Source organism: Dipodomys merriami, unplaced genomic scaffold, assembly GCF_024711535.1.
Source record: "Dipodomys merriami isolate MVZ:Mamm:240054 unplaced genomic scaffold, mDipMer1.0.p SCAF_8, whole genome shotgun sequence".
Taxonomy (NCBI): Eukaryota; Metazoa; Chordata; class Mammalia; order Rodentia; family Heteromyidae; genus Dipodomys; species Dipodomys merriami.
Window position 1 is genome coordinate 30643855 of NW_027206401.1, and position 23402 is coordinate 30667256.

Consider the following 23402-nt stretch of genomic DNA (forward strand, 5'->3'; position numbering starts at 1 on the left):
TAGTAAATATCACTCCTGCATTTGACACCCTTTGTTTCCCATTTGTGTGAATCCCTTACCCTCCCTCAAATAGATACACTTACCTACAACACAACAAATACAGAAGGCAAAAATGACGACAAAAGGAGAAAAGCACAAAAAGTAAAATAATAAAAAGCCTCCTTTCCACTTCTTGGAGTTCATTCCATAAATATCATTTTACATGATCACATACACATAGCTTTTCTGATATACACATGAGCCTTTGTGACCCTATCCTACTTTGGTCCACTGGGAGAATGTTTAGAGTCCTGATTAAGTGTATTTCTTGGTCTTTCACCATCCATTGTGTTTACTTATAGATTTATAGGCACAATTTAATTACTATGAATGAGGGAAAATGTGCAACCTTTGTCTCTTTGGGTGTAGCTTATTTCACTTAATATACATTGTCCCAAGTCAAGGGGCAATATCATAGTTTCTGATGAAAGCATAGAATTCCAATGTGTATATTTACTAAATGTTCTTGATCCATTCAAACACTTAGAGGCATCTGGGTTGATTCTATATCTTGGATTTAGTCAACAATGCTGCAATGAACCTGGTTGTGCTGGTAGCTGTGGTGTGGTCTTGTTTGTGGTCTATTGCATAAATGCCCAGCAGTGGAATTGCTGGGTCATAGGAAAGCTCTATGTTTAGTCTTTTGATCTTTCCTTCTATTTCCAACTCCTCCCTGTTGGAGGAGATGCTTACCCTGAGATTATACCCCCATTGTATCTGGCAGGTATCTACCTTTCTTTTTTGTTTTTAGAGGGAAACACAACTAAGACTTTTCTTGAGTCTCCATGGAGACCTTGCACTTGGGCTTTGCACAATACCCTAATACTCAGTACTGGGAAGAATCATGGAGATTACACTGAAATAATGGATTTTGGAGGCTCCAGCAGTGCTCAAAGAAAGGGAAATGGAAATGAGCTCATCAGGACCAGACATTATATCATGGTTGGGGTTTTGAATGTCTCCCAAAGGCTCCTAGGTTAAGGCTTGGTTCCTACAAGTGGAGGAGTCATAAAGAGGTGGGACTTCAAGGGTGATGATCAGGTCACTAGTTGTTTGCTCTATAAAGTGATTTTGGTGCCCTGGTCCCTTTCTCATTCTCTTGGGCTCTGAGCTTGAGGTGAGACGTTTTACAATGCCAGATGCTCCTGTCATGAGTTGCTGCCTTGCTGCATGACTAAAAACAACAGAGCTAAGTAATCAGGGCTAGAACCTCTAAAACTTTGAGTAGAAACACAAAGCTTTTCTCTTTAAGTGGATTATCTTGGGTATTGGTGATGCAAGCACAATAGAAATTTATATTTTGGATTGTGAAATCCAGTGTAGATTTCCAAAAACAACAAGAGGCTTGTAATATCTTCATCAGCATTCTACAAAGTTGCTCATTGTTAACCTAAGCAATGTTGTAGTGGACATAGAAGGTAAATGGTCAGAGGTCAATAAAGGGTCTGTGTTTCACTGAAGACAAAACAAAGCAACTTGTTTTCAACAGGAAATTTATGTACATGCAATGAGAGAAAGCAGCTATATTGCAATCAGAAATTAAATGTAATACAGTGCAAAACTTGGGAAGAAGTGAACAAAATCTGTCATCAGTTCTACTTATTTATCCAAGGATGGACACATCAGTTTGTCTATTTAAATATAAAGTTCTTTTACAACCCTGACTTCTAGGCCACCAAGCCACCTTCTCACCTCTATTTTGGGGTCCCAAGTATTTCACACTTAGGGAGCAGGAGCCCTGGATGATGGCTGCGCCATCTATTCCAATCCCTGCGAAAGATGCTGCCTCTTTAATTACATTCACTAATTTAACTCAACTTACCATCTGACCCATCCCTGCAGGATGTCATCACCATTCAAAACCAGTGGTGGCTCACACATGTAACCTTATCTATTCAGGATGCTGAGATCTGAGGACAAAGTTTGAAGACAGCCCAGGCAGGCAAATCTGTGAGTCTCTTATCTCAAGAAAACTATTCAGAAAAAGCCAAATCCAGTATCAAGACCCAGACAACCCTCAGGTAGAGAACCCCCGTGGGGTTGGCTGACAGCGGTGCTGCTACTACTGTAGTAACCTTCCACTAGCCTCTGCCCTCAGAACTGTGTCTCCAAGACCCATCACAGCATCAAGAGAGGGAAAACTGACAATAACAATATCCTTTCCTCTTAGCTCAGTGGGGAAGCACTAGCTAGTATAGGCAAGTCCAAGGATTCAATAATCAGCAATGTGGGGGGGAATTGACTTTTAAAAAATTGAAAAAGATACTACAATCCCCAAATTTGGGTAAATTATTGTATTTCCCTGAATAAAATTGAAACCCCTTTGTGCAACTACTTTAAGCTAATAAAAATAAGAAATAAAAACCTACATTACACTACATGTGTGTATGAGATAAAAGCTGTGGATTAACTTGGTTACAAGCTTAAATGTTCATTTTCAGATAGTTCTGATTTCAGAAATATGAAAAGTGTGGAGAAAATGCCTCTGTATCAATGAAATTCAGTAAAGCTCCAAGGTCAGCTTGACCCCTGTGCTCACTTGAAGGCACCTACAAGGACCTGGCTTTCATGAAAAACACCTGGTGCCCGGGGTTGCTTTGCGGTCTGCAGAGTTTATTTTACTTTCTACCAGTTGACTTGTTTTTACTGCACCTTGTGTTTATTAAAATTTTCCTTGTTTCTCTGCACTATGGTAACCTTATGTTACCTCTTGACTGCTAATAGTATATAATAAGGAAAGTTACAAATAAACGGTGCTGCAGTCTTGAGCTGCAGACCTCCCGACCCCATCCTTTGTGTTATGTCTTTATTTTTCCGCATCCTCGCCCCCTAATTCAGGATTCCCTTTTGTTGCCAGCAGGCTCCGGCAAGTATTCTCTATAAACTATCAAACATTAGTATATTTAAATTTGCCTATGAAATTACTGGCTCATTCTTTACTTTTTGTATGGGGGCTTGAACTCAGGACCTTGTACTGGCTAAGCAAGTTTTCTACCACTATAAGCTATACCTCTACCACTATAAGTGATATCTCCAACCCTTTTAGCTTCAGTTGTATTTTTCCTTCTTCAGATAAAGCATTACTGTTTTTCCTGGGAGCCAGTGTCAGACTACAATCCTCCTACCTGTGCATTCTAAGTAGCTGGGATCAAAATCATGAAATACTGCAAACAGCTTCTTTTTGATTTTTTGTTTTTGTTTTGTCAGTCATGGGCTTGAACAGGGGGCCTGAGCGCTGTCCCTCTGCCCTTCAGCTCAAGGCTAGCGCTCTGCAGCTACAGTGCCATTTCCGGTTTTTTCATGGTTTTTTGGAGATAAGAGTTTCATGGACTTTCTTGCTCATGCTGACTTTGAACCATGATCCTCACATCACAGACTCCTGAGTAGCTAGGATTACAGGCATGAGCACAGCTGCTGGATTCTCCTTATGTTTTGAGACAAGGTCTAAGCACTTTGTTCAGGAGGTCTCAAACTGCAATCTCTGTCTTCTGTGCAGTTGGGACAGTAGCACAATCATTTTATTTATGTACTTTGCGAGTTCTGGGGCTTGAATTCAGGGCCTGGGCACTATCCCTGAGCTTTTTTGCTGAAAAATAGCACGTTCTACCCCTTGAGTTATAGCCCAATTTCTGGATTGTGGTGATTAACTGGAGGTAAGAGTCACATGGACTTTATTGCCCAGACTAGCTTCTAACTGTGACCCTCCAATCTCAGCAGCCTGAATAGCCAGGAGTATAGGCATGTGCCAGCCATTGGCACCAAACTTAGTAACACATTTTAAGGCTTTTTATTACTCTTATTTTACTTCTCATTCAAAAGGAAAAATGGGCTGCAACGTATAGTAAATCCTAAGAAATACTTAGCACTAACTTTAGAAATCAAAGGATCTTTTGATTTGGAAACTATCTCATTTTAATACCAAGCCTCACAGATCAGGACACAGGAAAGGCCTCCATGAAATGCCTCAGAACACAAAGTCATTCTTGAAGCTAGGTGTCCTGACCTGGCTGTTTCCTTCATAGAAGTCAGGTCAGTCATTATCATTCTTCCTCTAAAATGACAGATTATGAACTTATCTCTCCATACCACGGGTGCTCTTTAATGAAATGACTCTCTCCAGCTTCCCAGGGAGAATGTTTATGTCTATGTGCTTAGCTAATATGTTCTACGTGTGTAGGGTTGTTTGTTTAGAGGGTTTTGCTTGGTTTTACTCTATTTGGATACTACCCAACTTCTCAAAAATTCATGACTGTTTAGCAGATTCTAAATAGTAGAGATTATAAATATCACCTACTTACTCTCTTGCCCAACACAAATCTCATAGGATGATCTTTATCAGACCTGGTAGTTATGAAAGACTAGGAATTATTGAACACTTCAAAACTTTTTACCATTTAATGTAAATAGATCTAGAATTGAAATGTGAAAGCATGCTGAAAATCTTCTAAATTCTGATTGATTTGTTCAGGAGTGGCAATTAGTCAAGGTATTCACTAAGCATTCTGCCCTCTCTACACATCAGTTCCTTTGTCCTGGCTTCTGGCAAGGAGCTTCTTAAGGGATTCACAGATATTAACTGAGCAGTATTTAAATAGCAATGCATTGGACAGCAATTAGTTGGAAAGTCTGGCTATGGGATCCAACATATTTTTAATTAATGGTTTTCATTACAAAGGATCCCGTTGAATTATTCATCTCAACCACTTCAAAACATTTTTTGCATCATTCTCCTCCATTCTCTCCTTCACAGCCTAGAACTTAAGGTGTGAGCTCTCTTCCCCTCACTCTTTTTGTGTCCTTTTTACTGGTGACCTAGAGGCAAGGTGGCTAATTTATACATTACAGGAAACAAAATAGCCGTGAAGATTGCTGACCCCAAACAGGTGTACATGAGTACTGGTAAATCTGGGAATTGCCCCTGAAGAATTCCAGTTACTGCAGGAATAGCCATGTCTCCCAGAGTACCACCAATCAGAAAAAATGCAGTAGATTTGCCACTGATGGTGGTGTACTGTTCAATCCAAGAAACACCGCTGGGAAACGTGGTGGCTATGGAGGCCCCATACACCGAGGTTGCTATCCAGAGACAAAGGGGGCTCCTGTCAAAAAGCACCAGACACAAACAGGCGGCCAGGCTGCCAACGTTGCTCAACACAATCATGGTGGCAGGGCCAAAACGCGTGGCAAAGAGGATTGCCAGGCCCCTGCAGGCTGCGAATGTTCCCCAGAAGATGGAGTTCAAGCCAGCTGCCTCTCTCTCGTCCATGCCAACATGGGTGGTGGCAAAGGAGAAAAGGTAAGAAGTGTATGTCACCTGAACCCCAACGTAGAAGAAGAAGAACAGAAAAAGCAGACAGAGAAGGGCCTTGTGGTATTGAGCTCTTCGAGATTGCTGAGCACATGATGTTGATTGTCCCTGCCTTGAGCTTTTCATGCAGAACAGAGCAAAGAAAAGGAGAGAAACTACGAGAATGTAAGTGCCTATGGAAGCATAAGCCCACAGTAAGTTCATGTCATGGGGAGCTGCGAGTAGAGGGTCTGAGGCGGCTTCAGAAGAGGCATTGAGGGCTGCAGGGAGAAAGTCGGGCTCTGTGTGGTTGTCAGCAGACACTGTGGGGCCCAGGGCCAGTTTAGCCAGCAGGGGAGTCAGGAAGGCACCCAGGGCAAAACTGAAGTGTAAGGCCTGCATGTGGGGGCGGCCCTTGTCCCTCCAAAGAGCCAAGATGACGACATTCGCACCTACCAATGAAAGACAGGGAAGAAAACACAGTCATTATTGTTAGAGAGATCAGTCGGTGTCAGTAGCTCTGTTCAGTCCTTAGTCATCACCCATTGGCCCTGTATCAATTCTGTGAGACTCAGGAGCAGAGAACAATGTGTCCTAACATCACTTATTCATCCATGGTCACTGTTTACATCCTAGTGCCAGACCAAAGGCTTATTACAAAACTTGCCAATTCCATACTACAGAGAAATTTGGTATTCATATTTGTTTAAGTATGGATGTAAACTAGGTAAAAATTTTTTCAAGTGGCCAAATTACTAGACCATTACATACTTGAAATTGGTAGTCAGTTCCAAATGAGGAAAATTTACTGATGTGTAAAATAGATGCAAGATGCCCATTGAGGACCTGCACCCCCCAGGATCCCTGTGTTCTTATTACAGAAAACAAGATCTGCACCTACTCTGAGCATGTGCAAGCTGAAATGCAAGAGCATCAAGGCTTTTCCTGTCTGCTTTGTAATCAGATATTTTCAGATAAGCACATAATTCCATCACTGAAATTTTATGCACAAATTAAGCCTGGAGAATTTACAATATTTTTAAGTGTTTTTTTGGCAGGGCTGGGGTTTGGATTCACGGTCTCAGACTTGCTTGCTCTGCTTGCTTGGCTGGCAGTCTTCCACTTGAGCCATACTCTCAGCCTTGCTTTTTACTTGTTGTTCTTTTTCTGCCCAGGTTGCCTTCAAAGGAGGATCTTTTAGATCTCAGCCTCATGAGACTCAAGGATTAAAGGCAGGAGCCACCAGCACCTGGCTTCAAGTAACTTTAGCATGGGAAAGGGAGGCATAAGCAATGGTAATCAATAATGGTAAACAGTATCACATGTGTTTTTCAGCAGGTTTTCAAGGACATGATTGCACATGGAGAACATCTGTTGTAGAAGACCAGAAACTTTAGAGAAAGAAAATAACAGAAAAGAAACATGGGAAAGTCGTGAATTACATGGATTTCTCTAAGCTTGGGAGGGAAGATCTATTTTAGATTGTGTGTCTGGAATAGAGAGAGCAAGAGTGGGTGAATGCAGTCATAATATTCAATATACATATGAGAAAACAGAACCACCTAACTTTTAGGACTGGACACAAGGGAAGAGCATGTGGAAGGGGTGACATTCATCAAGATACACTGTGCTAAGCTGGGTGCAGGTAGCTCATGCCTTTAATCCTTGATTCTCATGATATCCTAGCTACTCAGGATCCTGAGATATGAAGATTGTGGTTCAAAGCCAGCCTGTGGGACCCTTATCTCCAATTAATTAGTGGAAGTGGAGGTGTGGCTCAGGTGGTAGAGTGCTCACCTTGTGCAAAAAAGCTCAGGAACCATACCAGGCCATGTCTTCAAGCCCCAGGACCTTCACCTATGCACACATTCATGCACACACACACACACACACACACACACACACACACACACACACACACACACACACACACACACAAACGCATTATACACATAGATTGACATATTAAATCGAAATGCCTTTGTACATTTTTTATTTTGTATAATGTACATTGTGTAAATACTGTGTACATTATGTGTGATAATAATATGTCTGCTTCTGTCTGTGCTTTCACAGCGAAATAATGGTTACACAATTTTAGCCTAGTAGATAATTACCCATCTAGGTTTAATTATCACCTGAGTAAATTTCTGTTGTTTCTAATTATTACAAGGCAAAGTTTAGCATCATCAGCTCAACTTTTCTAACAGAAAGCACCCACTCTTGGATAGAACAAAGGTCCCACTAACCTGTATCAATAGTGCCAACCGCAGCCCCAAAGAGAGCCATCACGACAATCAGCAATGCTGCGTTCTTACAAAAAGGGATAAGATAAAGACCAACAGTGGTAGCCAGCATTGACACCCCTAGAAAAAGTAAGAAAGTCAACTTGTATGGTATGCAGATGCCTCCTCCCCTACCCCAACCCACCCCCTCCACCCTTAAACCTAGTGACTTGGCAGGCTGAGTCTGGGAGGATTGAGGTTTGTAGCCATCCTGGGCACAAAATCCCTTCGAAACCAAGAGCTGGAGCTGACACAGACTGCCAGTGGCTTATGCTTATTTCTAGCTACTCAGGAGGCTAAGATCTAGGATGATCATGGCTTGAGACACAGGCAGAAATGTTCACTAGACTCCATCTGTAAAATAATCAGCAAAAAAAAAAGCAGGGCTAGAGGCATGAGTCACGTGGTAGAGTGCTAGTCTAGCAGGTGCAAGGCCCCAAGTTCAAATCCCAATAACCATACAAAAAGAAAGCAAGCCATAGGTGGGTGTGATGGTAACTGCCTGTCAGCTACAGGGGAAAGTTAGATCTCAGACTAGGCCAGCCCAGGCAGACAAGTCCATGAGACTCTACCTCAGCAGAAGAATCGGGGGGCGAGGGGGTGGATGGTACAAGCCTGTCATCCTAGCTGCTGTGGGAAGTCTACCATAACACGACCCTACCATGTGATTATTTTTTGTTGCTTTGTATGTTCCTCCCCCATGGTATAACCTCTGTTTGCACTGTATTCAATGTTGGTCTAATTTGGGGAGGGAAAGGAAAAAAACAAAATGTTTAAATAGGGATACTGGTTGACCCATTGCAACAATGAGATGTAGAAGACACTATGTTGAAAAACGAACTGTACAATTTTGGAAGGGGGTGGGATAGGGGACTGCGGGGGGAGGTGTAGTTGTGGAGATGGGAAGGAAGGGATGGTAGGGGAAAAACAAAGGAGGAGGCAACAGTGCTTGATAAGAAATGTACTCATTACCTTGCTCATGGAACTGTAACCCCTCTGTACAGTAATTTCACAATAAAAAACATTAATAAAACAGAATCAAAACCCTATATCAATAATAAGAAACATTTAGAAAGGACTAAAGTTATGGCTTAGTGGTAAAGCATATGACAAGCAAACAGAAGCACCTGAGAGCAAACCCTAGTAACCTCCCTCCCAACACACACACACACACACACACACACACACACACACACACGTATTAGCCAGACATAGTGGCTCACACCTTTAATTCTACTTGTAAGGTTGAGGCTGAAGAATTGCATTTTCCAGTGCACCCTGAGGTGCATAGTGAGAACCTGTCCCTAACAAAATGAAAGAAGGAAGGAAGGAATGAACGAAGGAAGGAACGAAGGAACAAAGGAAGGAAGAAAGAGGGAAGGAAGGACGGAAGGAGGGAGGGGAAAAGGAAGAAAGAAAGAAAGAAAGAAAGAAAGAAAGAAAGAAAGAAAGAAAGAAAGAAAGAAAGAAAGAAAGAAAAAAGAAAGGAAGGAACGAAGGAAAATGGAGAGAGGGAGGGAGGGAAGGAGGGAGAGAAAGAGAAATAAAGAAAAAGAAAAATGGAAGGAAGGAAGGAAGAAAGAAAGAAAGGGAGGGAAGGAGGGAGAGAAAGAGAGAAAAAGAAATAAAGAAAAAGAAAGGAAGGAAGGAAGAAAGAAAGAAAGAAAGAGGGAGGGATGGAAGGAGGGGAGGACGGAGGCAGAGGAAGAAAGAGGGAAAGAGAAAGGAAGAAAGGCAGAAAGGAAAGAAGAAAGGGATGACGGGAGGGAGGGAGGGAGGGGGAGGAAGGGAGCGAAAGAATGAGAGAATGAGAGAAAGAAAGAAAAAGGAAGGGAGAAAGAATGGAAGAAACAGAGTAAGAAGGAAAGGAAAACAGGAAGGAAGTATGGAAGGAAGGAAGGAAAGAAGAAAGGAAGGAAGGAAGGAAGGAAAGAAGGAAGAGAAGGAGGGAGGGAGGGAAGAAGGGAGGCAGGTAACAAGGGAGGGAGGAAGGGGACAGAGAAAGAAAGAAAGAAAGAAAGAAAGAAAGAAAGAAAGAAAGAAAGAAAGAAAGAAAGAAAGAAAGAAAGAAAGAAAGAAAGAAGGAAGGAAGGAAGGAAGAAAAGAAAGAAGAGAGAAAGAAAGAAAGAAGGAAGGAAGAAAAGAAAGAAAGAAAGAAAGAAAGAAAGAAAGAAAGAAAGAAAGAGAAAAAAGAAAAAGAAAGGAAGGAAGGAAGGAAGAACACAGAGAACAAGAAGGAAAGATCAATATTCGCTAGGGTCGTAGGTCAAGTTATCATCATTAAAAAATGCACCAAAAAGATATAATTATTAAACTGAGAAAATTGGGTTGGGAATGTGGCTCACTGATAGAGTGCTTGCTTGATGCACGAGGTCCTGGGTTCAATTCCTCAGCACCATAAAAACAGAAAGAGCCAGAAGTGGCACTGTGACCCAAGAGGTTAGAGCCCTAGACTTGAGCTGAAGAACTGAGACACATCACCCGGGCCCAGAGTTCAGGCCCCATGAATGGTCCCTCCAAAAATTAAAAAATTGGAAAAAAACAGGATAATCATTAGCAAATGAGAGGTGCTACCTCTACTAGTCATAATTTTATCTAAATATTTTATAAAGTTTATGGATTATACAGATTCTGTTACTACAATCTCAACAGCATCAGAGTGTTGCTAATACTCGAATAAATTTAATATGGGGCTGGGAAGGTGGCTCAGTGGTAGAGCACTTGCCTTGCATGCATGAGGCCCTGGCTTCGATTCCTCAGCACCACATAAGCAAAAAAGAAAAAAGCCAGAAGTGGCGCTGTGACTCAAGTGGTAGAGCACTAGCCCTGAGCTGAAGAACTGAGGGACAATGCCAAAGCCCAGAGTTCAGGCCCCACAACTGGACCCAAAAAATAAATACATAAATAAATAAATTTAATATGAAGCAAAGTTCTATACTTTGGGCCTGTCTATAAGTCTAAATGTTTACTTAAATATTTCACATTTAAGAAACTAAGGCAGAAGTGGAACTGTGGTTCAAGTGGCAGAGCACTAGCCTGGAGCATTAAGATGCTCAGGGACAGTGCCCAGGTCCTGAGTTCAAGACCTAGGATTGGCAAAAAAAAAAAAAAAAAAAAAAAAAGCAGAGAAACTGAGTAGCTTTTAGTATGACTTAACAATATGAAACGGCAAAAATAGTATTCAATCACTATGGTATCCTGTCATTAAACTTTACTAAACTGAGTAGTTTGGGGAATATGGAGGGGAATAAAAGAACTTCATGCTTTGAATGACTTGGAAGTCATTGGTTATTCATTGGTGATTACTTATTCTCCATTCTCTTTTTCATCGTATTCAACTAAATTTTCTTGAAACCTGTCACCCTATTCAAACCACAGCATATTAAAATCGTTGCCAGCATGTCAAAATCCTCTAGACTGTGGCACAGGGACCAGTCTCATCACTAACAGGAGGACAAACGTGCAGCCTGTGTCAGTGCATCACCATCCCCTGCCCCACACTGTCAACCCAGAGTCCAGAGAGCCTGGCCATGTTTCCAAAGCTCATCTGGCCCCAGACATACCTAGAGACCTGCCCTAGCTGATGGGCAGAGCTTTGGGACAAGTGTGTGACATGGTGCCTCAGTTCCCCTGGAGGTCGGGAGGCTCAGGACTGCCATCAGCACACCTGAGGGCTAATCAAGGCTCCGGGTGGCCCAGCCCAGATGCCCTGTGGCTGCCAAGGTGAGACCTATGGAGACCTAGCTTCTGTGGAGGACCCTGAAACACCTCCCATCCCAGCTGTCAAGTTTTCGCATTTAGCACCCAGTTGTAAATTCAGTGACAGGCACAAAGAAGCAAAGATCATTGTTTCCTTGCCCAAAGTAAAAACTGATTCATACACTGCAAAAGAACTCCTCTGATCACAGAGCCACACAAACATCCTAAAGCACGACCCACAAAGGCTGCTGATGTTGTGGTTCACGGGAGTGACCTGGAACACCACCATCTTAGTGCGCAGGAAGAGCCAGTGAGAGCTAGGTTGGGAACTCATTGAATGCCACCACATTGTGAAAATCTGTACTTACCCAAAATTAAAACATGGTTCACAAAGTCAAAAAGAACTCCTCCAATCATGGAGCCACACAAAAAGCCAGAGGCCTGGCCAACAAATATTAGCGAAAGGCTGCTGATATTGCGGTTCACATTAGTGGCCAGATCTTGAAATGTGGGTCCCAGTATAGCAGTACTCATTCCCTAAAATTGAAAAGATGAAGCTTTTTATTAACAATCATTAACATAAATAACATCTAAGTGGTAGTATCTATTCCTACTATAAAAACTGTGAGGCTTCCCCCATGATATAACTCCTGTTCCTCAGTGTTTGATTCCGGTGCCCTGCATCTTGTATATACATTTTTCTAATTTAGGGAAGGGAAGAGAAATCACAAAATGTTGAAATAAGGATACAGGATGACCCATTGTAACAATGAGATGTAAAATGTTGAAAATGAACTTTCCAACTTGGTGGGGGGAGGGAAGAGTTGGGAAGGTGGGGAGGGAAGGGATGGTAGGGAGAAAAAAGAAGGAAACAATGCTCTATAGGAAATGTACTCATTACCTATATAATATAACCCCTCGTTACAGTATGTTTACAATAAAAATATATACAAAACATTCACACACACACACACACACACACACACACACAAACTCACACAAAGCTGTGTTGCCATATAATATATTGACTGGAACAAAGCCAGGGAAGGAATGAAATTGTTCAAAAAGAAGAAATGTATTTTTTACCTGATTACAAAACTGTAACCCCTTTGTACCTCATCTTTATAATAACAATTTAAAAATTAAGAAAAAAATTAAATCTATGATAATACTTCTATTACTAGAGCTATATACTCCCATGGTTTTTCTTCTATCTACAACATTCCATTAAAGCAATACGTATTTCATTCCTTTGGCTTTTTAATGTAATGCTCTTTCTTTGTGAACAATAGCTTAAAAACACTATTCTGACTGAACGCTTACAGAATGTAACATTATCATTATTCTTTTGGGAAGGGTTTTCTGAGCACTTCTGGTCCCTTTTTTTTTTTTTTTTTTGCCTATCCTGGGGTTTGAACTCAGGCCTGGGCACTGTCCCTGAGATTCTTCTGCTCAAGGCTTTACCACTTGAGCCACAGGACCACTTCTGGCTTCTTTCTGTTTATTTAGTACTGAGTAATTTAACCAGGGATTCATGCATATTAGGCAAGCACTCTGTCTCTAAGCCACATTTCCAGCCCCCCACACCCAATTACATATATACTCAAATATACTATCCAAGTGACAGTAATATCAAGTATCTTGTATGTACTAATACAAGAATTCAAATGTTAAAATTTTAAATTATTAAAACATCTTCATTTCTTATGTTGTTAATACAATGATAATGGCAAGTGCAGGCTCATGGGTGTAATCTCAGCTATTCATGAGGCATCAACCAGGCAAGCCTGGCAAGAGGTTATCAAGACCATCTCAACTACTCCAGGCATCTTGGTTTACATCTTTTGTCCCCACCATGTGTAAGGCCATGAGAAAGAGGATCACAGTTCAGGCTGGCTCTAGGCAAAATGGCAAGACATTTAAAACAGAAAGGGGTGGAGCTGTGGCTCAAGAATTAGAGTACCCGCTTAGCAAGCACAAGAATCTTAAGTTCAGTGCTCGCTTTGGCAGCACATATACTAAAATTGGAACGATACAGAGAAGATTAGCATGGCCCCTGCGCAAGGATGACACGCAAATTCGTGAAGCGTTCCATATTTTTAAGAACGACATTGCCCCATTTGTTAGGAAATGGAAAAACTTGGAAAAAATTATATTAAGTGAAGTAAGCCAGGCACAAAGAAACATAGGTCCCATGGTTTCCCTTATTTGTAATATCTAGTATATGTATGAGTCAAGTGGAAAAGGTCAGATAATGTGATGTCAGGAAAATGAACCCTTAGATGTGTATTTTAAGGTTTTTTTCTTTCATGCATGTGTTTCTAACGCATTTATAAGATTATCTCTTTGTTGCTTTGTATGTCCCTCCCCCACAGTATAACCCCTGCTTTCACTATATTTGATGTCAGTATAACTTGAGGAGGAGATGGGGAAAAACCAGTTGTTTAAGGATACAGGTGGACCTGTTGCAACAATGAGAAGTACAAGTTGTCATGTCCAAAACGAGCTTTAAAACGTCGGTGCGGGGGGCGGGGGGGGAAGGGGGGGAAGGAGAAGGATTGGGATTGGGGGGGGGAGGCTGGGAATGTATGTGAAGGGTAAACACAGGAGGAGGCTGCAATGCTTGGTAAGAAATGTACGCATTATCCTGCCCATGCAATTGTAACTCCTCTGTACAGTATGTTCACAAATAAAATAAAATTAAATTATAAAAAAAAAAGAATCTTAAGTTCAAAATCTCATACTGCCAACAAAACAAACAAATAGAGAGAGAGTCCTTCCTCTAAACTACAAATAACATTATGCAGGACATCAAACATTTAAATATTTCTACATCTACATTTCTTCAAAGAAACCGCAAAGTTAAAAGGTGCACAGTGTATCAGCCTTTCTTACTTTCTCAGAAACAAGCATGATGGTATTTATGAACATGTACACAATGACTTTAACAAAATTTTACTGAATGACAAGGTATTCTAATAAATTCAACTTGGCTGAAACTGTCTGCATATGTTGCAAATTCTACCACTGACAAGTTGCAACCTAGATGAATATCTTCTTGTACCAAACACTTAACCCTTTCAAAATGCATTATATGTATACACTGACACATTGAATTAAAAACCCCTTTGAAAAACTACCTAGAGATTAATTTTAAGAAGTTTAAAAACACAAATATGGAAGCCATGGCCAGTCATACCAACTACAGGTAATCAGGTCAGGTTCAGTCAGTAACAGGATGCTGAGACAGGTCTAAACAAACAAATGCTAAGAGCTGACCTGTTCTGACATTTCTAAAAGTCACTTCTTGTCTCTGCCTATAAATCTTGCCTGTTTCACCTTCCTGGGAAGAATTATCTCCATCTTTACTGGCTCAGGTACTAGTCAATGTATGAACTGTGTCTTTGTTCCCACAAATTGACTCAATTTAATTGTCTGAAATTTTTCTTTTAGAGATATACATCAGATATGGGATCTAAAGTAGCCCTCCAGGCCCATGGATGTATCAAGTGTGTACCAGGGCACTTTGTGCTCACTGGTGACACACAACTACTGGGGCATGGCCAGGATATCCCTTTGGTTTGAGCTCTGTGAATCTGTGTTTTAAGTTCTCTAACTTCATTTCAGCTTTTTTTTCTTTAAAAGCAAGGCTAAATCACATTAGTAACTAACTGGATTGTATGTATGCAGTGGCCACAGGTAAGCAGGTGGCATTTGAAAACGGGTTTTTCCAAATCTGAGGAGTTCACTTTCTGGGACATTTCTTAACTTTAGTCACAAAACAATGATGGTTCTAGAACCACAGGGGGGAACAATTGGAACAAAAATGTTGGCTACCTGACTACAACACGTTAGACCTATACTGGTTATGGTTATGGTGTGAAAGGTTTCCCCTAGATGATATTGTAAAGTAACAGGCAAGGACCCAAATACCACGAAGTCCATGAGCTGCAGTCTGCAATCATTCCCAAGTGCATGCAAAGAGGTAAATGAATGAGAGACTGCCCCTTTGTGAGATTCCTTACAAAGAACAGATGGAGAAAGTCTTCAAAGCTTTTCTATTTCATGAATGTTAGTCAAAGTTTTTAACCAGCTGGCCAGGAAATTTTGTTCACTTGGTTGCAAAAGAAGAAAACAATTTGGATCCAGACAATCACCTCCACAATGGTTTCCTTCCTGCTGGAAGAAAATTAAGACCACCAAAGGTTAAAAAATCGAATTAATAGATGAAACAAAAATTATCAGAAATGAGAGAGGAGAATCTCTGGATTCTGGAAATTAAGACCACCAAAGGTTAAAAAAATCTAATTAATAGATGAAAATAAATTTATTAGAAATGAGAGGGGAGAATCACCTGTGCAAGGAATAAAATGTGTTCTTCGTAAGAAAAGTTATAACATACAAAGATGCCTGGTTTTATCCAACAATTACATAAATATCTATATTTGTCTTTGATATCACATTGGGTAAGTGAAAGACTGTTGTTTAACTGTATGTCTGATGTTGTACTAAAGTGTTTTCAATCTTTGATATTTATGTTGAATTCCCAAAATCAAATTAAGTCTTTTCCTTGACCATGAATTAGTTTTGGGATTTTCCAGATAGGCCCTTGAAATAGCTCAAAAATTATCTTTCATTATAAAAAGAGATATTGGGTTTACTATAAGGAACACTGTCAAATAATAAGTCATATTAAAATTTCTTTGACTTATGTTTATATGTGAATAATACACATTTCAGAAATTCGATGAAATTCATGAAAACCTAGCAGCCCTAGTCACACTCCTAATTGTTTTTGTGGTATTAGGGTTTGAACTCAGAGCCTCATTCGGGCTACTCAGGTATTTAACCTTTGATTCCAAACCCACAGTCTCCAGTTCTTTTTACATTTATATATACAAGAACTTGCCACAGTGGCCAAGCCTGAGGCAGGAGGAATAGTTGAACTCAGGAGTCTGAGCCAGTATCAAAATCATAGTAATGCCTCTCTTCTAAAATATGTTGTATACAACAAAAACAACAAATGGCCAGGCACTGGTGGCTCATGCCTATAATCCTAGCTACTCAGGAGGCTGACATCTGAGGACCAGAGTTCAAAGGCAGCTTGTGAGACTCTTATCTCCAAATAACCACCAGAAGACCAAAAGTGGAGCTGTGGCTCAAGGGCAATCCTTGAGCACAAAACACTCAGAGACAGACCCTAGGTCCTGAGTTCAAACCCCAAATGTTGTCAGTTGTATCACTACTGTAATGAACTCTTGTCAGTTCCTAACCACAACCATTGTAAATCTTGTTGTTCAGAGTTGTTTAATCTGGTGAGGGGTTCTGAGAACATTAAGACTCTTAAGACAGTTAAGCATTCTCAAACTAGGGCTGGGAAGGTGGCTCAGTGCTAGAGTGCTTGCCTTGCAATGCATAAGGCCCGGGTTCGATTCCTTAGCACCACATAAACAAAAAAAAAAAGCCGGAAGTGGAGCTGTGGCTCATGTGGTAGAGGGCTAGCCTTGACCTGAAGAGCTGAGGGACAGCACCCAGGCCCAGAGTTCAGGCCCCACAAATGGACTCCCCCCCAAAAAAAGAATTCTCAGACTACTGATTAAACAGAGTCTTTATAAACATCAACTTGATGTTTAACCAAACATCAAGCAAAACAAGAATTAATTAAATACTAAGGGAATGACATGCAGTTTTCCTGTTAAGTCAGCTAGCACTGAAATTATAAAGATATGCCTCAATTCTTCTAAGGCCAAGCACAGTGGTTCTCACCTGTAATCCCAGATACATAGGAGGTAGAGAGGAGAACTGGATTTCAGATTAACCCCAGAAAAACCTGGCAAGACTCCATCCTAACAAAAAAGCTGGATATAGTAATGTGTACCAGTTATCCCAAATACATGGAGGGCATAGGTATAAGGATCATGGCCCAAGCCAACTCTGGACAATACTATGGGATCCTATCAGAAAAATAAGTAAGACAAAAAGGGCTAGAGGACTGAAGTGGAGAATGCCTGCCCAGCAATCACAAGGCAAAGAGTTCAAACTACAATATCACCACAAAATTCACAGTGAATAATAGTAAGTCCATTGCTAGGTGTGGTCTGAACCTTGCTGAGTCTTGAAAGCTTCTGCTTTTATGTTATTGCTTTGTGGTCCAGGAGTTTGAATTTAGGGCACAGCACTTGCTAGGCCGCCACTCTACCAGCTGAACCACCATCGCCCTTTGGTAGTCTTCCCATCTCCACTTCCTCAATGGCTGGGATCAGCCATGAGCCCTAATTCCTGCCTTAAAGCTTCTGTAATTAAAAGCACTGCACTCAAAGAACCCTCATGGAAGAGATTAAATGACCTATAACAACAAAATATTGGTGGGATAAACATCTTTTTTTTTTCATTCATGGGGCTTGTCTCTGGGCCTGGGTGCTGCCCTCAGCTCTTCAGCTCAAGGCTAGCACTCCACTGCTTGAGCCACAGTGCTACTTCCAGGTTTCTGGTAGTTAATTGGAGATAAAAGTCTCAAGGATAGCCAGTAACGGGTGGCTTAGGCCTGTAATCTTAGCTACTCAGGAGGCTGAGATCTAAGGAACCTGGCTCAGAGCCAACCTGGGCAGGAAAGTTTGTGAGATTTTTATCTCCAATATACCACTAGAAAATAAAAAGTGGTGCTGTGGCTCAACTGGCAGAGTTCCCCTTGAGCTGAAGAGCTGAGGGACACCACCCCAACCCAAGGTTCAAGTCCCATGACTGACCAAAAAACAAACAAACAAACAAACAAAAAGTCACACAGACTTTCCTGCATGGGCTGGCTTTGAACCATGATCCTCAGGTCTCAGCCTCTTGAGTAGCTAAGATTACAGACGTGGGCCACCCGTTCCCGGTGGAACGAATATCTTTAATTAAAAAAAAGATTCTAACCAATGTTCATCAAGTCCATAATTTTAGTGGAACAATGAAGGTTTAACTGTTCCACTCTGGCACCCGCTGGTTTGTCTGAATGTATACAGGTGAGGTTTGCTCCCTTGCCACCTTCCGTGCATTTACTGCTTGAAGGGAAGCTTCCCATGCAGAAAAGGCTGACGCTGCAATGGTAGCAGCTGGCACAGGTGCTTTTCTCATGGGGCTTTCCGGCTGAATCTCCCCCGAAGGCCTCACTTCTCTGCACATCTCATCACTGAGGTGATAATCATTAGGCAAAGCCAACAGACTGGGTTGGAGTGCCTTCAACCAAGATAGAGACAATTGATGCCAATCAGACCCATTCTCACTGAAGAGCAGAGACTGTCTAGGTAAAGTAGTCTAGGCTAATAGCAGACCCTCATGCAGCCTCCTCTCATAGGCTCACCTAACACAGGAGTGCCAGGCTTTAATGCATTGTGTCAAACACATTCTCACTGGGGCAAAGAAGCCCTTCAGCACCCCTCCCCGCAGCTGACAGCAACAGGAAGTGATGCTCTAGAACCTGGATGTTGTCTTTTGGAAACAACCTCACTGACTGTCCGAGACTCTGGTGAAGCGTTCATACCAGGCCATTCTCTTCCCAAATTCCCAAACCTTGAGCCTTAACATCTACACCTCTCAACTCAAAGTGGACCTGCCAGATTCCAGACACTGCACACCTGTTGGGGAGCGTATGGTGAAGCTAGTGTATGGTAAATCTGCCCAGTTATGTTTCTCCCATTGTACACTTGACAGTTTTCCAACACCACAAATAAAGATATATCCACCATCACGGAAAGGTTGTTCCCTTTTTCAAATATTATCAATTCTCCCGTCCTTCCCTGCTCCTACCTTCCCCCTCAAGCCCACCACCATTTATAGGAAAATGTTTGGCACCACCTACTCAAATGGCCTTGGCCAAGGAGAAGGCTGTAGTAAGGAAACACAGAAGTTGTTGGATGTGTGAGTGAACCTCTGAAACCGGAAACAATTCCAATCCTGCCAGGGCTGCTTCATGTTCCCATTAAGTCACCTTGAAGTCTCACAGGGAGGGAGGACAGTGCTTCTGATATTCTAGACATCACTGCTAGTTTCTTACACTGCTAGTGAACAACCAGTCAGTGTCAACTAGAAGAAACATACCTGAAAGCTGGTCACCAGTTGCTCACACCTGAAATTCTAGCTACTCAGGTGGTTGAGATCCAAGGATCTCAGTTCAAAGCTAGCCTATACAGAGAAGTCTACAAAACCTTATCTTCAATTACACAGCAAAAATGCCTGGAGTCAGAAGGCATATGGCAGAGCATCAGCCATTAGTGAAAGAGCCAAGTGTGAGTACCAGGCTCTGAGATTAAGCTCTACCACCAGCACAATAAAAAAGGGGAGGAGAGATAAAGCCTACCTAATGATTTCTTCAGTGAAATGTGAATGCATAAGAACTAGGAAATATCTGTGTGGGTAAAGAAATTAGGCATTTGTCACAGTACTAAATCCAGTAAGGTCTTTTTCAGTAAATAAGGTTATGAATCCTTACAGGATGCTATTAAGGGTTTCAAGTAAGATTCTCATTACATCTTTTTTAGAAGTTTGCAGATTTATTGGTAACAAATTGCTTCTGCAGTCATTACTGGGAGACGATCTATTCCAGTGCCAAAGACTGCACTGGTTCTACAATCTGTTCCCTTCGTTCAACACCCTGATTGCTTTGACTGCTACTCATACTGTGGTTCTCTCCTATCTTATGAATAGATTTTTCCCTCCAAGTTTCCTTATTTCCTATGACCAGAGGCCAAAGCATTCAATACTCCAAATAAGCCTTTACATAGGTAGAGATAAAGTAGTTTCCCCTAAGGAAAGTTTCTAATAGGTTCTTGGCACTCACTCTTGCCAGTAAGTGGGAAGCTATTTATATGGACTTTGAAGCTAACCTGTATGGTGGGGAAATTTAAATCTTGTAGCCCATTAGACCTCCTAGCTCAGAAGTGTTGAACCCACTCTCTGGAAGGCAGGTGAGAATATTAATGGTAAATGAAACCAATTAACCAGGGACAAAATTTAGCATTAGTTTTGTCCAAGTTGGAGGTTTGTGTGTGGTGCTGAAAACAAAATCCAATGTTGTGCCTATCACACCCTTGATTTCACTCCTACACAAGTTAGCTAAAGGGCTGGAATAGATCACTTAGGAGAACATGTGTTTAGCTTAGTATGCAGAAAGCCCTCACTTGAATCCCTAGATAGAATCCAATATCATTCTCTATATTCTACTCCAAAATGTTGTCAGACATCCTGAATGATGGACAGTAAACCTTGGCTACTTAAAGGTTTTCTGATTTTCATATTTAGTGGGTCCTCAGGTTCCTATGGCTTTGTTACAAGGCAAACTACAACACTGGATGTCTCTTACAGCCAACAATGATTTTTTTTTTTTTTGGTCCAGTTGTGGGGCCTGAACTCTGGGTCTGGGTGCTGTCCCTCAGCTCTTCAGCTCAAGGCTAGCGCTCTACCACTTGAGCCAAAGTGCCACTTCTGGCTTTTTTCTTCTTGCTTATGTGGTGCTGAAGAATCGAACCCAGGGCCTCATGCATGCAAGGCAAGTGCTCTACCACTGAGCCACCTTCCCAGCCCAACCAACAATGATTATTAATCACCTCATGCCCTGAACAAGAATAATGACTACTAGTGCTAGAATACTTTTGACCTTCTTTAATATGTGGACTTACACCATTTGATCTTTCTTTCTTTTTTTTTTTTAGTCTGGGCCTGGGCACTGTCCCTCAACTCTTCAGCTCAAGGCAAGAATTCTAGCACTTGAGCCACAGTGCCACTTCTGGTCTTCTGGTGGTTTAGTAGAGATAAGAGTCTCATGGCCTTTCCTGCCTGGGCTGGCTTTCAACCAAGATCTCAGCCTCCTGTGTAGCTAGGGTTACAGGCATGAGCCACCACTGCCCAGCATGTTTGGTTCTTGAAGACACATATGAATGAGTGTACTTTAGCTTCTGGCTATATTCTGTTGACTGTCATACTGAAGTCTCCCTGATGTGATGAATGCCCTCAAGACAGGAAAAGTGAATGCAGCCACACTTTTGTGTATCAAATGGCCAACAGACACGTGTAGAAAGCATAAGGAATTACTCAGCTGCTTTGCCATTACAAACTATGAATTTCATATTGAAGCAAAATGGATCAGTTATTCCAATGAAAATGCTGTCAGTGCTTAAGGTTTTAGTCAAAATTAAAGCTGACCAAAACGGGCACTATAATTGATAGCCTAAATCTGCCTCACAGGCCTGTGAATACAGGGGTCTGTAACCACCTTACGTCAACAAACTGCAGGCTGGTAATATTCTGGGAAGAAGGAGCTGAGCAGTCAAGCAGCCATCTCATCCCAGGCTGCATGCTGCACAAAAATGCACGAAGGAGGCAAATTTACAGTTTCTATATGTCACTTTTTGTTGTCAATAGGCACTGCCTGAGAAGACTCTTGAGTGAACAGTTGTTAGTTCAAGTGTTGCCCAACATCTAAACCTTATTTTGGGGCAAAGAAACCGATAATTTGCGCTTAAAAACATTAAGTACTTTTCAGTAAGAGCTACTAGATGGCTTTCAGAGAAAATTCTTTGGATCCTTTAAGGAAAATCATTTCCAATTCACCTGTGAAATGTAACTGTTGCTGACTGTACTGCTGCTCCAAAGGCAGGGGCCCCAGCCCTAGAAGGAACAAGACAAAACTATGGAGCAAGAGTAGGCACAGGTACACAGTAAGCACTTAGTATAGGATAAAGTCAGAGTTCTGGCTCCACTCTGGGTCAGGTCTTCTAAGGACTTCCAAGAGTCGGCATACAGCAAGTGCCAGCCACACCCAGCACCTACACAGACTTCTTTCCTCCTCTTCTCTGTACCTCCATCAAAACATTCTAACAAAGAATTCAGCCTCAGACTCCAGAGATACTCAATGACCAGAAGTGATTCTCCTCCCCAAGGTTCCAGCTTCCATCTCCAAGGATCATAATCATCAAGTGATAAGAGTGAGCTTTTAACAAACAATGGAGGTGTACGTAGTTTAGGGAGTTGGCAAAAGGCAAGTCTACACTTGTGCATTGTGCTAGCAAAAGCTGAAGAGCTGGTTAAAAGTGGATTGTGTGAGAGACTGAGATTGGGAGAAGAGTTAGCATTGTCCAAAAAGAAATGTGCTCATTACTTGACAGATGAAACTACCACCAGACCTCTGTCCATCACCTTTATAAGAATCAAAAGAAAGTTAGAAAATAAAAGTGGGTTGTTGGCAGAGAGAGTGATGTTTCCAACTCTTTCACGTAATCAGGTTCAGGAGTCACTTTCCTTTGGTACATTATTTCCCTAGCTGCAAAATTTAGCAGTTGGCCTCATTTTTAGCCAGATCGCCATAAAGAAATCGCACAAAAGGCAGGCTTTTGTTTGTAAATTGGAGGCGGAGCGCTTCGTATCTTGTGCCTCCATCCAGCACCGAGGAGAGTTTGCTGCAGTTGGAACACATCAGGAAAATCAACTTCGCACTGGATTGTAACCCTTACTGATCAGAATTATGCCCCGTGTTAGACAGAGTGGATGGCTCCGTGCGCAGGAGGTGAAGGGAGCAGTCAAGCGTTAGCACATGGAAGACACCAGCTCGCGCCCCGCTCTCCGCTCTCGGGGGTCGCAGCCCCAGCTCTCACCAGCCCCAGGAAGGCCAGATACACGGCCGCGGTGGTGAACCAGCGCAGCAGGCGCTGGCCCCGGCTGCTCCGCCGGGAGCCCTCCATGGTCTCCGTCTTCGTCGCATTCTCGGCCCGGGCCTCGGCCTGGTGCGGCCGCTGCCCCGCAGGCCCGGCCCCACGGAAGTCCGCTTCCAGCTCCAGCTTGGCCACCCCGGAGAACGCTCGAGCTGCGCACGGCCCCGAACTCCCGTCCCTCCGGCCCGGAGGTCCCTCCAGATGCCCACTCCCCCAGGGCTGGACGCAGGCAGGGCCTGGCGAAGCCGGACTTCGGACTTGGGTTTCCGGCGAGGCAGGCGGTGGAGCAGACAGGCAACCGGCAACTCCCAGACACCTGCGCCAAGAGGCTGGCGGAAATGACGTCTGCTGCCAAACAAGGGCTGGGCTCCAGACAGACTGGAAGCCGACCTCGTTGCCTAGGAGACCACA

The 23402-nt window shown here is 42.3% G+C and overlaps 1 protein-coding gene and 1 non-coding gene across 2 annotated transcripts; one reads left to right on the forward strand and one right to left on the reverse strand.

Annotated features, from left to right (window-relative positions):
- Positions 1–1396: 1396 nt before the first annotated feature.
- Positions 1397–23295, reverse strand: LOC138819507 (sodium-dependent glucose transporter 1C-like). The gene is made up of 4 exons (XM_070011043.1): positions 22114–23295; positions 11679–11847; positions 7576–7692; positions 1397–5778 (listed from the first exon to the last, which is right to left on the reverse strand). The coding sequence occupies exons 1-4, from the start codon at positions 22339–22341 to the stop codon at positions 4841–4843; spliced, it is 1452 nt and encodes a 483-aa protein (XP_069867144.1). The 5' UTR covers positions 22342–23295; the 3' UTR covers positions 1397–4840.
- Positions 13305–13411, forward strand: LOC138819558 (U6 spliceosomal RNA). Its single transcript, XR_011369481.1, has one exon. It is a non-coding gene; the product is annotated as a U6 spliceosomal RNA (small nuclear RNA).
- Positions 23296–23402: the final 107 nt, after the last annotated feature.

Excerpts from the sequence above, each read along its gene's own strand:
- LOC138819507 (XM_070011043.1), bottom strand. The coding sequence starts at position 22,341 with ATGCACAAGTGTAGACTTGCCTTTTGCCAACTCCCTAAACTACGTACA. Across the intron at positions 7,693-11,678 it reads GAACCATGTTTTAATTTTGG|GGGTGTCAATGCTGGCTACC; the intron begins GTAAGTACAGAT and ends TACTTTTTCTAG. Across the intron at positions 5,779-7,575 it reads GGTTGGCACTATTGATACAG|GTGCGAATGTCGTCATCTTG; the intron begins GTTAGTGGGACC and ends TTTCATTGGTAG.